The sequence below is a fragment of the Equus quagga genome, chromosome 19, assembly GCF_021613505.1.
Source record: "Equus quagga isolate Etosha38 chromosome 19, UCLA_HA_Equagga_1.0, whole genome shotgun sequence".
Classification (NCBI taxonomy): Eukaryota; Metazoa; Chordata; class Mammalia; order Perissodactyla; family Equidae; genus Equus; species Equus quagga.
Genome location: NC_060285.1, coordinates 15,550,142 through 15,563,485, shown reverse-complemented (window position 1 = coordinate 15,563,485; position 13,344 = coordinate 15,550,142). Strand labels below are relative to the sequence as shown.

The window sequence follows — 13,344 nt, the reverse complement described above, 5'->3', positions numbered from 1 at the left end:
ATTTTATAAATAGCAACATACATATACCATAAAATAATCTTCTACCTACTTCTTTGGCTGAATTGATATATATACTTCATAAGTAACAACATAAATATATCATAATTCAATTTTTCCTGTGAAATGGTAAAAAATTAACTATGTTCCTTTGAAGTCACTGGAGGTGCTGGACCCCCCAAGAGGAAGTGGAAGGAGGTAAGGGGGTCTCCTCTCCTGCCCCAGCAGCAACCTAGGGTGCGGGACTGCACGCAGCTCTGAGAAGAGAGGGGGAAGGGGCAGCTCTCTGCAGGGACTCCTTAGATCTCTGAATTGCCCAGAGCCGTGGGTAAGCTCCACAAAGAGGAGGCTAAGCTATTGTGGGGGTGTCTTCATTAAGCCAGAACCCCAGGAGGGCAGAGAGAGAACACCCAGGGACCGTGCACACCAAAGAAAGCATCCCTCCCCTCACCCAGTGCACTAGCTCGGCCAGTCGGCCAAAGCAAGGGACCCCCACCAGAGCACCTGCACATACATTAGTAAAGCAGTAGCTGTGCAGGCAATCACAGGTGGCCCTGTAAGCACAAATTCCAAAAGAGAGACACAGACACCAGAAATCGCAGAAGGCTCAGAATACACAGCTCCTGTCCACCCCTCAAGTGGTGGCAGGTGGAATCTGTGACCAGATACTACCAATATGGTAAGGTACAAACCTACCCCATCAAATAATACGAGGAGGTATATAAATACTCCAGACTAGAAGGAAAATGACAAACACCCAGAAATCAATACTGAAGGCACAGAAATTTACAATCCAAATGACAGAAAATTCAAAATAGTTACCATAAAACAAACAAATTACAAAAAAATTAAGATAGTTCAATGAAATCATGAATAAAATTAGTGAACAGACGAAATTCTTCACAAGAGACTGAAATTATAAAAGAAAAAAATCAGAAATGTTGGAGATGAAAAATACAATGGATGAGATAAAGAAAAATCTGGAGTCGTTGAATAACAGAGCTGACATTATGGAGGAGGGAATTAGCAATTTGGAGAACAGAAATATAGAAATGCTTCAGATGGAGGAGTGAGAACTAAGACTAAAAAGAAATGAAGAAATTCTCCAAGAAATGGCCAACTCAAATAGGAAATGCAACATAGGGATTACAGGTACCCCAGAGGGAGAAGGGAGGGAGAAAGGAGCAGAGGGCTTGTTCAAAGAAATAATAGCTGAGAGCTTCCCAAACCTGGGGAAGGCGCTGGAAATATACATAAAAGAAGCTCATAGAACTCCTAATTACATCAATGTACAAAGACCTTCTTCAAGGCATATAGTTGTAAAACTGACAAAAGCCAACAAAAAGAAAAAATATTAGGGGCCAGCTTAGTGGCATAGTGGCTAAATTCACATACTCCGCTTCAGCAGCCCAGGGATCACAGGTTTGGATCCCAGGTGCAGAGCTAACAAACTTGTCAGGCCATGCTGTGGTGACATCCCACATAAAACAGAGGAAGATTGGCACAGATGTTAGCTCAGCGACAATGTTCCTGAAGCAAAAAGAGGAAGATTGGCAACAGATGTTAGTTCAAGGCCAATCTTCCTCAAAAAAAAGAGAAAGAAAAAATATTAAGGGCAGCAAGGCAGAAGAAAATAACTTCCACAGGAACCCCTATCAGGTTTTCAGCAGATTTCTCAGCAGAAACTTTAGAAGCTAGGAGAGAGTGGAATGATATATTCAAAATTCTGAAAGATGAAAACTTTCAGCCAAGAATACTCTATCCAGCAAAAATATCTTTCAGTTATGATGGATAAATAAAAGCTTTCCTAGATAAACAAAAGCTGAGGAAGTTCATCGCCACAAGACCTCCTCTACAAGAAATGATCAAGGCCCTCATACCTGAGAAAAAGAAAGAGTTTACAAAGCCTTCAGAAAGGAGATAAACAGAAAAAATCAGAAAATTGCAGCTATCAGAACAGGTTAGCAAACACTTAATTATAACTTTAAAGATAAAGGGAAGGAAAACATCAAAAGTAACTATAATCTCATCATTTTAACTACAAACTCACAACACAAAACAGAAGAAATTGTGACAACAACAACTTAGCAGGGGCAGAGGGTAGGAATGGAACCTGCTTAGACTAAGGAAATAAGAGGCTACCAGAAAATGGACTCTCATCTACAAGATTTTTTTTATACAAACCTCATGGTAACCACTAAACAAATAATCAGAAGAAAGACACAAATGATAAATAAAGAGAAAACTGAGAGAACCATCATAGGGAATTACCAAACTGAATTGGCAGTCCAAAGTAGCAGTAGGGGACCTTAACACCCTACTTACATCAATAGCTCTATCATCTAGACAGAAAGTCAACAAGGAGATAATGGAATTAAATGAAAAACTAGACCAGATGGACTTAACCGACATATATAGAACACTCCACCAAAAACAGCAAAATACACATTCTTTTCAAGTGCACTTGGAACATTCTCAGACAGACCATATGTTGGGAAACAAGCCAGCCTCAATAAATTTAAGGAGACTGAAATCACATCAAGCATCTTTTCTGATCACAATGCTATGAAACTAGAAATCGACTAGAAGAAAAGAGCTGGCAAGGTGACAAATGCGTGGAGACTAAACAACATACTATTGGACAACCAATGGATCATTGAAGAAATTAAAGAATAAATCAAAAAATATTGGCAGACAAATGAAAATGAAAAGACACCATACCAATTCATATGGGATGCAGCAAATGCAGTCCTAAAGGGGAAATTCATAGCAATACAAGCCCACTTTAACAAACAAGAAAAATCTCAAATAAGCAACCTTCAACTACAGAATTAGAAAAATTCTAACCTAACAGAATTAGAAAAAGAAGAAACCAAGCTTATAGTCAGCAGAAGGAGGGAAATAATAAAAATTAAAGCAGAAATAAATGAAATTGAAACCAAAGAAACACCAGAAAGGGTCAACAAAACTAAGAGCTGGTTCTTCAAGAAAATACACAAAACTGACAAACCCTTAGCCAGACTCACTAAGAAAAAAAGAGGGAAGCCTCAAATAAGTAAAATTAGAAGCAAAAGAGGACAAATGACAACAGATACCACAGAAATACAAAGCATTATAAGAGAATACTATGAAAAACCATATGCCAACAAATTAGATAATCTACAAGAAATTGATAAATTCTTAGACTCATACAACCTCCAAAAACTGAATCAAGAAGAAACAGCAAATCTGAATAGACCAATCACAAGTAAAGAGAATGAGACAGTAATGAAAAACCTCCAAAAAATAAAAGTCCAGGACCAGACAGCTTCTCTGAAGAATTCTACCAAACCTTCAAAGAAGACTTAATACCTATCCTTCTCAAACTATTCTAAAAAATTGAAGAAGATGTAACACTTTGTAACACATTTTACAAGGCCAACATCACCCCAAACCCAAAGCCAGAAAAGGGCAACACAAAGAAGGAAAACTACAGGCCAATATCGCTGATGAACACACATGCAAAAATCCTCACACGATATTGGCAAACGGAATACAGCAATACATTAAAAGGATCATACACCATGGTCAAATGGGATTTATACCAGAGACACAGGGATGGTTCAACATCTGCAAATCAATGTGATACACCACATTAACAAACTGAGGAATAAAAAACCACATGATCATCTCAATAGATGCAGAGAAAGCATCTGACAAGATCCAACAGCAATTTATGATAAAAATTCTTAACAAAATGTGGATAGAAGGAAATTACTGAAACATAATAAAGGCCATATATGATAAACCCACAGCCAACATCATACTGAAAGCCTTCCCTCTGAGAAGAGGAACAAGACAAGGGTGCCCACTCTCGCCACTCTTAGTCAACATAGTACTGGAGGCTTTGGCCAGAGCAATTAGGCAAGAAAAAGAAATAAAAGGTATCCCGACTGGCAATGAAGAAGTGAAACCGTCAGTGTTTGCAGACAACATGATTTTATATATAGAAAACCCCAAAGAAGTCATCAGAAAACTATTAGAAATAATCAACAGCTACAGCAAAGTTGCAGGTACAAAATCAACTGACAAAAATCAGTTGCATTTCTACACTCTAATAACGAACTAACAGGAAGAAAACTCAAGAATACAATTCATTTATAATCCCAACAAAAAAGAATAAAATATCTAGGAATAAATGTAACCAAGGAGGTCAAAGACCTATACAATGAAAACTATAAGACATTAACAAAAGAAATCGATAAGGACATAAAGAAATGGAAAGATATTCCACATACATGGAGTGAAAGAATAAATATAGTTAAAATGCCCATACTACCTAAAGCAATCCACAGATTCAATGCAATCCCAATCAGAATCCCAATGACATTCTTCACAGAAATAGAACAAAGAATCCTAAAATTCATATGGGGCAACAAAAGACTCCGAATAGGGGCCGGGCCAGTGGTGCAGCGGTTAAGTTCACACGTTCTACTTCTCGGTGGCCCAGGGTTTGCCAGTTTGGATCCCAGGTGCGGACATGGCACCACTTGACAAAAAAGCCATGCTGTGGTAGGCGTCCCACATATAAAGTAGAGGAAGATGGGCATGGATGTCAGCTCAGGGCCAGTCTTCCTCAGCAAAAAGAGGATTGGCAGTAGTTAGCTCAGGGCTAATCTTCCTCAAAAAAAAAAAAAAAGACTCTGAATAGCTAAAGCAATCCTGAGCAAAAGGAACAAAAGATAGAGGCATCACAATCCCTGACTTCAAAATATACTACAAAGCCATAGTGATCAAAACAGCGTGGTACTGGTACAAAAATAGACACACAAATCAATGGAACAGAACTGAAAGCTCAGAAATAAAACAACACATCTATAGACAGTTAATCTTTGACAAAGGAGCTAAGATCATATAATGGAGAAAGTTTCTTCAACAAATGGTGTTGGGAAAACTGGAGCGACATGCAAAAGAATGAAAGTAGACCATTATCTTTCACCCTGCACAAAAATTAACTCAAAATGGATCAAAGACTTAAAGGTAAGACCTGAAACCATAAAACTCCTAGAAGAAAATATAGGCAGTACACTCTTTGACATTGGTCTTACAAGGATCTTTTCGAATACCATGTCTACTTGGGCAAGGGAAACAAAAGAAAAAATAAACAAGTGGGACTTCATCAGACTAAAGAGCTTCTGCAAGGCAAAGGAAACCAGGAACAAAATGAAAAGCCCACCCACCAACTGGGAGAAAATATTTGTAATTCATACATCCAACAAGAGGTTAATCTCCAAAATATACAAAGAACTCACACAACTCAACAACAAAAAAACCCAAACAACCCAATCAAAAAATGGGCAGAGGATCTGAACAGACATTTCTCCAAAGAAGATATACAGAATGACAAGAGACACATGAAAAGATGTTCAACATCACTAATCATCAGGGAAATGCAAATCAAAACTACACTAAGATATCAACTTATACCCATTAAAATGGGTATAATGACCAAGACAAAAAATAACAAATGTTGGAGAGGTTGTGGGGAAAAGGGAACCTTGACACACTGATGGTGGGAATGCAACTGGTGCAGCCACTATGGAAAAAGAGTAGGGACCTTTCTCAAAAAACTAAAAATAGAGATACCATATGACCCAGCCGTCCCACGACTGGGTATTTATCCAAAGAACTTGAAATCAACAATTCAAAGAGACTCATGCACCCCTAGGTCCACTGCAGCATTATTCACTATAGACCAGAAGTGGAAGCCACCCGCAGAATGATAAACGGATAAAGAAGATGTGGTATATATAGACAATGGAATGCTACTCGGCCATAAAAAAGACAAAATCATTCCATTCACAACAACATGGATGAACCTTGAGGGTATTATGTTAAGCAAAATAAGCTAGACAGAGCAAGCCAAACACTATGATTTCACTCATATGTGGAAGATAAACTAACACACAAAGGGAACAGATTAGTGATTACCAGAGGAGAAGGGGGTTGGAGGGTAGATACAAGGGGTAAAGGGGCATATTTATATGGTGACTCACAAATAATAAGGTACAAACTGAAATTTCACGTTATAAACTATTACGACCTCAATAAAATAAAGTAACGAAAATAAAAGGATAATTGTGAAAACTATGTAGCAGTTGAGGAAATGGACTACGTAAAAAAAGAGAAAATATTCAGTGAAAAAAATAAGAACACACAATTCTACAGAAAGTATAGTCTTAATCATGAAAAACAGTAAAAACCTATACACCAAAATAAAAGACAGGAAGGAAGTACACCAAGATGGATGATGGGACTAAGAGTGGTTCCCTTCCCTCCTTTGCTAAATTTTCTGAGATGACCATACAATACTTTCATAACAGAATAAAAATTCGATAACTTTAATTTATAATAAATAAATGTGGTTAGCAGCAATACAATTGCAGAATTATAAAAACTGAACCAAGCAGATCCTGGAAGAAAAAAAGAGAAACACTGTTTATACATCCTAAGAAATTAAGCTTCGGAGCTGGCCCAGTGGCATAGCAGTTAAGTTCAAGCGCTCCGCTTGAGCAGCCTGGGGTTTGCTGGTTAGGATCCCAGGCACAGACCCATGCACCGCTTATCAAGCCATGCTGTGGCAGCCACCCTACATATAAAGTAGAGGAAGATGGGCACGGATGTTAGCTCAGGGCCAATCTCCCTCAAAAAAAAAACAAAAAGGAATTAAGCTTAGTCAAACTGCTATATTAATAACGTGTTACCTGTGCATTCTAAGAGGAAAAGTACATAAACAAAGGGGGTTTTTTTTAGCTTTATTGAGGTCATAAGAGTTTACAACATTGTGAAATTTCAGTTGTGCATTATTATTTGTCAGTCACCATACATATGTGCCCTTTACCCCTACGCCCAATCCCGAACCCCTCTCCCCTCTGGTAACCACAGACCTGTTCTCTTTGTCCACGTATTTTACACAAAGATTTTTTCCCCCACCTAGAGATTAACATCTAATAGTGACAAACATAAAGTGTTATTCAAGTCTTCAAGAACTGAGGTTAAGAGTTGGCTCTCTTCTTTCTTCTAACTTCTCAAATAACTGTTAAGACTTACCAGGTAGAATGGTTCTGAAGTAACTGCTCTCCAGGTGGGGGTAAGGTGGTGGAGGTAGGGTGTAGTTTCTTTCAGGTAACCCACACATCACCCCTCGATCCCCAATACCCATTGGGAGCATCAGAGACAAAGCAGAAGGCAGAGAGCTCAGGGAGGGACCCAGGTTTGGAATTGCCACGGGCAGGCCTACAAAAAAATGGTTTTTTCTCAATTAAAAGAAAGTAAGTACTTAAAAATTCTCTCTGTAATCACTGGCTGAACTCTTAGGAAGGTTTCCACATACGGGCAAAATTCTCACCTATTCGCCCGTGACATCCCCAGAGAGGTAGTACTGTGTAGACACCCACAAACAGGTCTTAAAGTTAGTTCTCAAGTTAGTTCTAAAATGCCAGGTTGATCCTCCACTTGTTTGTATTGCTCTTAAATAACAAGACATTTCATTAGAATTAAAAACCTAGTTTAAATACGATTTAAGAAAACAAATTATATAGAGATAAAAAGAACGGGAAGAAAATACATCTAAGTTCACAGGAGTGGTCTCTGAGTAATCATATTACAGATTTTTTTTTCACATTTTTTTACTTTATTATATTTTCTATTTCATATGGTGAGAATGTTTCACTTTTAAAAATTCATAGATATGCTTCTATTTGAAAAAAAAATCTTATTTATTTATTTTTCTGCTTTCTCCCCCAAACCCCCCAGCACATAGTTGTATATTTTAGTTGTGGGTCCTTCTAGTTGCGGCATGTGGGATGCTGCCTCAACATGGCCTAATGAGCCCTGCCATGTCCGCACCCAGGATTCGAACCAGCGAAACCCTGGGCCGCTTAAGTGGAACGCGCGAACTCAACCACTTGGCCACAGGGCCGGCACCGAAAAACAATCTAATTTAAAGGTAGACGTAAAACTGTACATACATAGTTTCATACAGCTTTCGTATACATGCTGTACTCCAGGATTTAAGAAAATTTAAACCTTAGAGTATATCTACCTTGGATTATATCTACCTGCAAAGTGCTGAAGTGACTTACTGTGCCTAACTATCATTAACGAACACTCACCAATTTAGACAGTGCTAATTTGCATTATTTTTGGCAGTGGCAATATTTCTCTAATAGGCTTTTCTTCCTTAACGAGAGTGTCCACTAAAAGGAATGCCTAAGAGATAACCAAATGGGTTAACAACTTATAAAATTTTTTTAAAATTTCTTTTGTGGACACTTAAAGAAATGTGAAGAGACCCTAGTTTAGATGAATGTTACTGAACTGCTGCATTTGGTAATTAAGCAGGTAATTCTCTGTACAGAACTAGTTAAACAACTTATACTCAAACATTAACTCCTATTTTGATAAAGTCCAACATATGACAATGTTGTACATCCTTAAGAATCAATAGCTTACCATTTTAAGAATCAATAGGTTACCTGTTTCTTTTCCATTTCAACAGAAAAAGAAAATTAAACTAGGCAGATAAAAAGGTTTTAAAAACATAGTGATGGGGGAAACGAGCTTTTCCTATACTCTGATCCTCTCCAAGCTGAGGCTCATGGGGAGTTCCACGTGGAAGCTCCAACTCTGGTCCCTCCTTTCTCCCCATAATTCTAGGCCTGGCACACCTGCAGTTGTTGCCAGTTTCAAGGTAGTGGAAAGTAAAGCTCAATTTCTCATGCTTTCTGGGAATAGTTTTTAGAGAAACTTTGATTCTCTTCTATTAACCCAGGGACAGAGTGTCAAGAGTATGAACCAGATGAATGGGTAATCCTAGATAAAATGCCAAGTCAATTACGGCTCTAGACAAAAGGTCACCAGCCCAAGAAGAGGACTATGAGGACAAAGTGCCACTCCTGTCCACCAGGACTCCGGCCTCTACAGAGATGTTTTCTTCCATTATGTTACCACACGCAGAACCGCCATTCCGACCTGCTGGCATCTCCCTTACACTCTTAAAGGGGCTCTGACCCTCTAGGCTCCATTTAGACTCAACAATGCAGTTAAGTGTTGAATTCAGTCGCTGTCCCTTACCACTCACCTGGGGCAGGGATGGCATTGTGAGTGGGTGAGGCAGCCAACCCCAGGTGACTCCCTGAGACTGGCAAGGCATTGCTCACAGAGGATGAAGTCAGTTGCTCCATCCCCACTGGGCTCAGGTTCATCTCATTCATCCTAAGAAAGAGCATATACACAACTAGTCACGCAAAAAATTACCTCAGGGACTCCGTTTAAGGTACAGAGGAACCTGAAACAACGCGGGTGGGGAAATGGGACTTTACCAACTATTACTTCATTTTTTATGCTCACAGCTCTCCAAGATAGCCAGTGTCATATCCTTTCCACTGATGGGAAACTGGGATTCAGATACGTTAACTCACTCAGCCAACGTCATATAGCAGAAACAGGATTTAACTCGGGTGTGCCTTGTTCCAAACCCTATGCACACCATCTAAAGCAAAGCTGGCAATCCTTAGAGCCCAAGGGCAATGAGGGTGTGTTTGTTTTTTTAAATCACTCAAGTTTTTTCTTTCATGATATTTCCTCCAACTGGCTTATTGCTTCACACTGGGACTTTTATAGGCAGTTTGAATTTTTACTAACTCTTTTTACCAGGAGTTAAAGTGATTCTGGATCTGAATTCGATTATTAATGATGTAAAGCAGCATCATATTTCTTCTATGGATCAGCACTTTATTAAAAGTCTGTATCAACATCTTAATAATTAATTAAACTTTGCTACATACTTTATAAAAATTACTTCATATTCTCTAATTCTTCAAAATAAGGTAGATGAGGAAACTGAGGCTTAAAAAGGGCATGTTCTATGCCCCAGATCACACAGCAATTAAGCGGAAGAGCACAGATCATGTTGCAAAGTACTGCCAAAAAGTTTTCCAGGGGCCAGCCCTGTGGCCTAATGGTTAAGTTCAGCATGCTCTGCTTCGGCGGCCCAGGTTTGCAGGTTCAGATCTGGGGCGTGGACCTACACCACTCGTCAGCCATGCTGTGGCAGTGACCCATATATAAAGCAGAGGAAGACTGGCACAGATGTTAGTTCAGGGCTAATCTTCCTCCAGCAAAAAAAGGGGAAGATTGGAAACAGATCTTAGCTCAGGGCCAATCTTTCTCAGCAAAAAAAGTTTTTCAATACACCAAATTCTTTTTCTTCTACAGACCATTTTCAGCAGGCTGAAGAATCTGAGAATCACCTTCTCTGTGCAGTCTATCTTGCACTGCCATTAACGTCATCAGACTAAGAGTAATACTATCTACCTGAAACTCATACAATTTAAAAAAAGTAAGACTGATTTGAACAAGACATCATAGGAAGTTGTTATCAATAAGTATTAGTTTCTATATTAGAATTTAGAGACTGCCATATTATAAGCATTATAATTTCAAGAAGCTGGCCTTGGGGCTGGCTCGGTGGTGCAGCAGTTAAGTGTGCACATTCCGCTTCGGCGGCCCAGGGTTTGCCGGTTCGGATCCCGGGTGTGGACATGGCTTGCTCGGCAAGCCATGCTGTGGTAGGCATCCCACATATACAGCAGAGGAAGATGGGCATGGATGTTAGCTCAGGGACAGTCTTCCTCAGCAAAAAGAGGAGGATTGGCAGCAGTTAGCTCAGGGCTAATCTTCTTCTTCAAAAAAGAAGCTGGCCAATAGGCTATCCAAAGGAAGTCATCAATGACCTCCAATCCTTATACTGAATAACAGTAATGCAAGTTCTTCGTGTGCCTGTGTACATGGGAGCGTACAGAAGGGGGGGGAATCAAATGGGTCTACTTGTTCCTTAGCAGTGAAAGCAAACCTAAAGAGGTTTTTAATTCCAAAAAATGGCACATCAGCCATCAGTCAACCTGAAAATAATGAGAGCTAACACTTATTACTCCCTTACTACATGTGTTAAGCACTGGACTAAGTGATCCACATGTAATTATCTTGCCTAGTCCTTCTAACTACTGTGAGGTAGGTATTTTTCTTAACCCCATTTTAGAGATGAGGAAACTGAGCTTCAGAGCAGCTAAGGAACTTAACCCAAGATTACATAACTACTAAGTGGCAGAGTTGGGATTTAAATCTACGTCTGCCTAATTTAAGAATCCCAAACTCTGAACTACAATTAGAAAATGATGATTACAAGAAAAGAACCCATTTTGCCTTTTGCGCAGTTCCAATACATCAGGATCTGTGTATTTATATTGTGGGCTATGTTAGAAGTCCCACATAGACCTGTTCCTGCACTATTCTACACCCACAGGCTTCAACTGTATCCGTGGCCAGGTACCTCATAAAACTAAGCTCCCAGATATTAATAAGGTGTACAAGGCCAACTGAGTACAGTACCCTGTATAGAGCAGGCACTACAAATATTTATTTAATTTGGATGGAGCAGTCCAATCTCATCCTTACTAGAAAGCTAACTAGAAACACAAGGCCAATGACGTACATCTTATGCTAATAACAGTATTTAATTACACTATAAAAGAATGCAAAAAATCCTCATAGCCTAAAAGAACCAGAGCTACCTTAATTTTGAAAGTTTCTGGGTTTGGGTTGGTTTAAAACAGACTTTTCCCGTAACTTTTTATAGCTATAAAAATAACTAAACCTCTATCATCACCGGAGTACTAATGACCTACAAAAAATTAGTTACAATAATTTTTTTGAAGTCCAATTAAAAATCTCTAGCTTCAAATTCCATTCTGAAAATTCCTGAATATTAATCTGTGCACCTAACCGCAAGATAAAAATCAAAACGGTGTTTCTAGGTTGACTCCCAGGCCTTCTCAAACCAGTTCAAGCCAGAGTTTAATGTGAGAGGCTCAGCAGATTTCTGCTTCGTTGTGAGTCACTAAAATGTGATGACCTCAGCAGCCATAAACCAAAGGTAACTAGTATCCCACGGAAAGAAGGCCGACGGAGGGAATTTACAACACGAGCCTCACAAGACTCTCATTCTAAAGTGCAATTCTATTCCAACTACCTTTCTCATACAGAATTCCAGGAAGCAATCTTAGAAGGGCCAGAATCAAGACACTAAGCTACGCTGTTCTTCCCTACTCATTCCTCGTAGAAGCACTTCCTTCATACTCGTACACTTTATGTGCGTGTTTCTAACTGACCTGTGTATGAACCATTTGCCAGCTGCTGGTCTTAGAACTCTAGGATGATAGATAAGAAGCTGAAAAGCAGCCACTTCGCAATTTCAATAATTGCAAAGCCACTGGACAATTTCAGTAATTCGAATGAATTCGTTTCACCTTTCTTATCCTCCACTACAGCCTAGGAAAGGGCCCTAAGAGAAGGACACCTAACTATTTCTTTGACATCCTTCTGTACTGTTGTGGCATGGTACCATAAAGTACTTTAAACATCAGCACGAACCCTGCGGGATTAAGAAATTAACTTCTCCACATGGCCACCCCAGTCAGATGGTAACCAGCACAATTCAAGGGGAAGCAAGGTGAGGAGCTAAAAACACACTTTGGAATCCAGATAAAGATATTATTAAAACGCTCAAATAACTCAAAAGCGTAGGCTAAAGGAGTCAACGAGCCAACAATCAACGTGTCGCTATTTGGAACAACTAATCACATTTGGAGTAAATTAGGGTGAATGAGTATATTCGACCCAACCACTAGTTTCTGGATATCTTGCTCCCTTTGGGACACAAATCCACTTGGAAATCGCACCTGTAACCTTCCCAGTGGCTCCCAAAACAAAGGCTCTCTGAACTCCCCTTTGCCAGATGTTTTCCAAAGACGTCCCCAGCGCTGGGCCCAGCAGGCTACTCACCTGTGATGCATCTGCTTGAGGCCAAGGGTCAGAGAAAAGAGCACTCGGGCGGCGGAGAACCGGCATCAGGGTTTGCGTTCCAGGGTCACGTGCTACCGCATCTTGCTTACAACCGCTGCACGCACGCGGCCACCCGTCCCCGGGGCCGCCCGGGGCCGCCCGCCTCCTCCCGAGGGCCGGCGGCCGCGCACGCCGCCGCGGGACGGGACATGCCGGGGGACACCAGGGGCCTTTCCTCCAGGAGCGTCGGGAGCGGGGCTGCCCAACCTGGGGAGAGGACAAGGGCGGTCACCAAAGCCCGGGGAGGATGCAGCCGCCGTGCCCTCGCCGCCGGGGAGCCCAGGCGCTGCGGACACCGCCTCCCAAGGGCGGCCCCCTCGCCCGCCGGCACGGGGCCCGCAGGCCGGCCGCCCTCGCCCCGCCCCGGCCCGGCCGGGCCCGCGCGCAGCCCACCTGCTGGCCGCG

General features: G+C 40.7%; 1 protein-coding gene across 5 annotated transcripts in view; it reads right to left on the bottom strand.

Moving 5' to 3' along the window:
- Positions 1-13,344, bottom strand: part of PRDM4 (PR/SET domain 4) — a 33,819-nt gene that overhangs the window by 19,883 nt on the left and 592 nt on the right. Inside the window, exons 1-4 of one of the 5 annotated variants that reach the window (XM_046646557.1) lie at positions 13,333-13,344; positions 12,880-13,146; positions 9,119-9,252; positions 7,087-7,272 (exon numbers count right to left, since the gene is read on the bottom strand). In XM_046646557.1, coding sequence (XP_046502513.1) covers positions 7,087-7,272; positions 9,119-9,252; positions 12,880-12,890 — 331 coding nt within the window. In that variant the 5' untranslated portion in view covers positions 12,891-13,146; positions 13,333-13,344. Of the gene's footprint in view, positions 1-7,086; positions 7,273-7,384; positions 7,496-9,118; positions 9,253-12,879; positions 13,147-13,332 lie in introns of those variants that run through there. The other 4 variants (XM_046646558.1, XM_046646559.1, XM_046646560.1 and 1 more) reach the window with 4 other exon arrangements.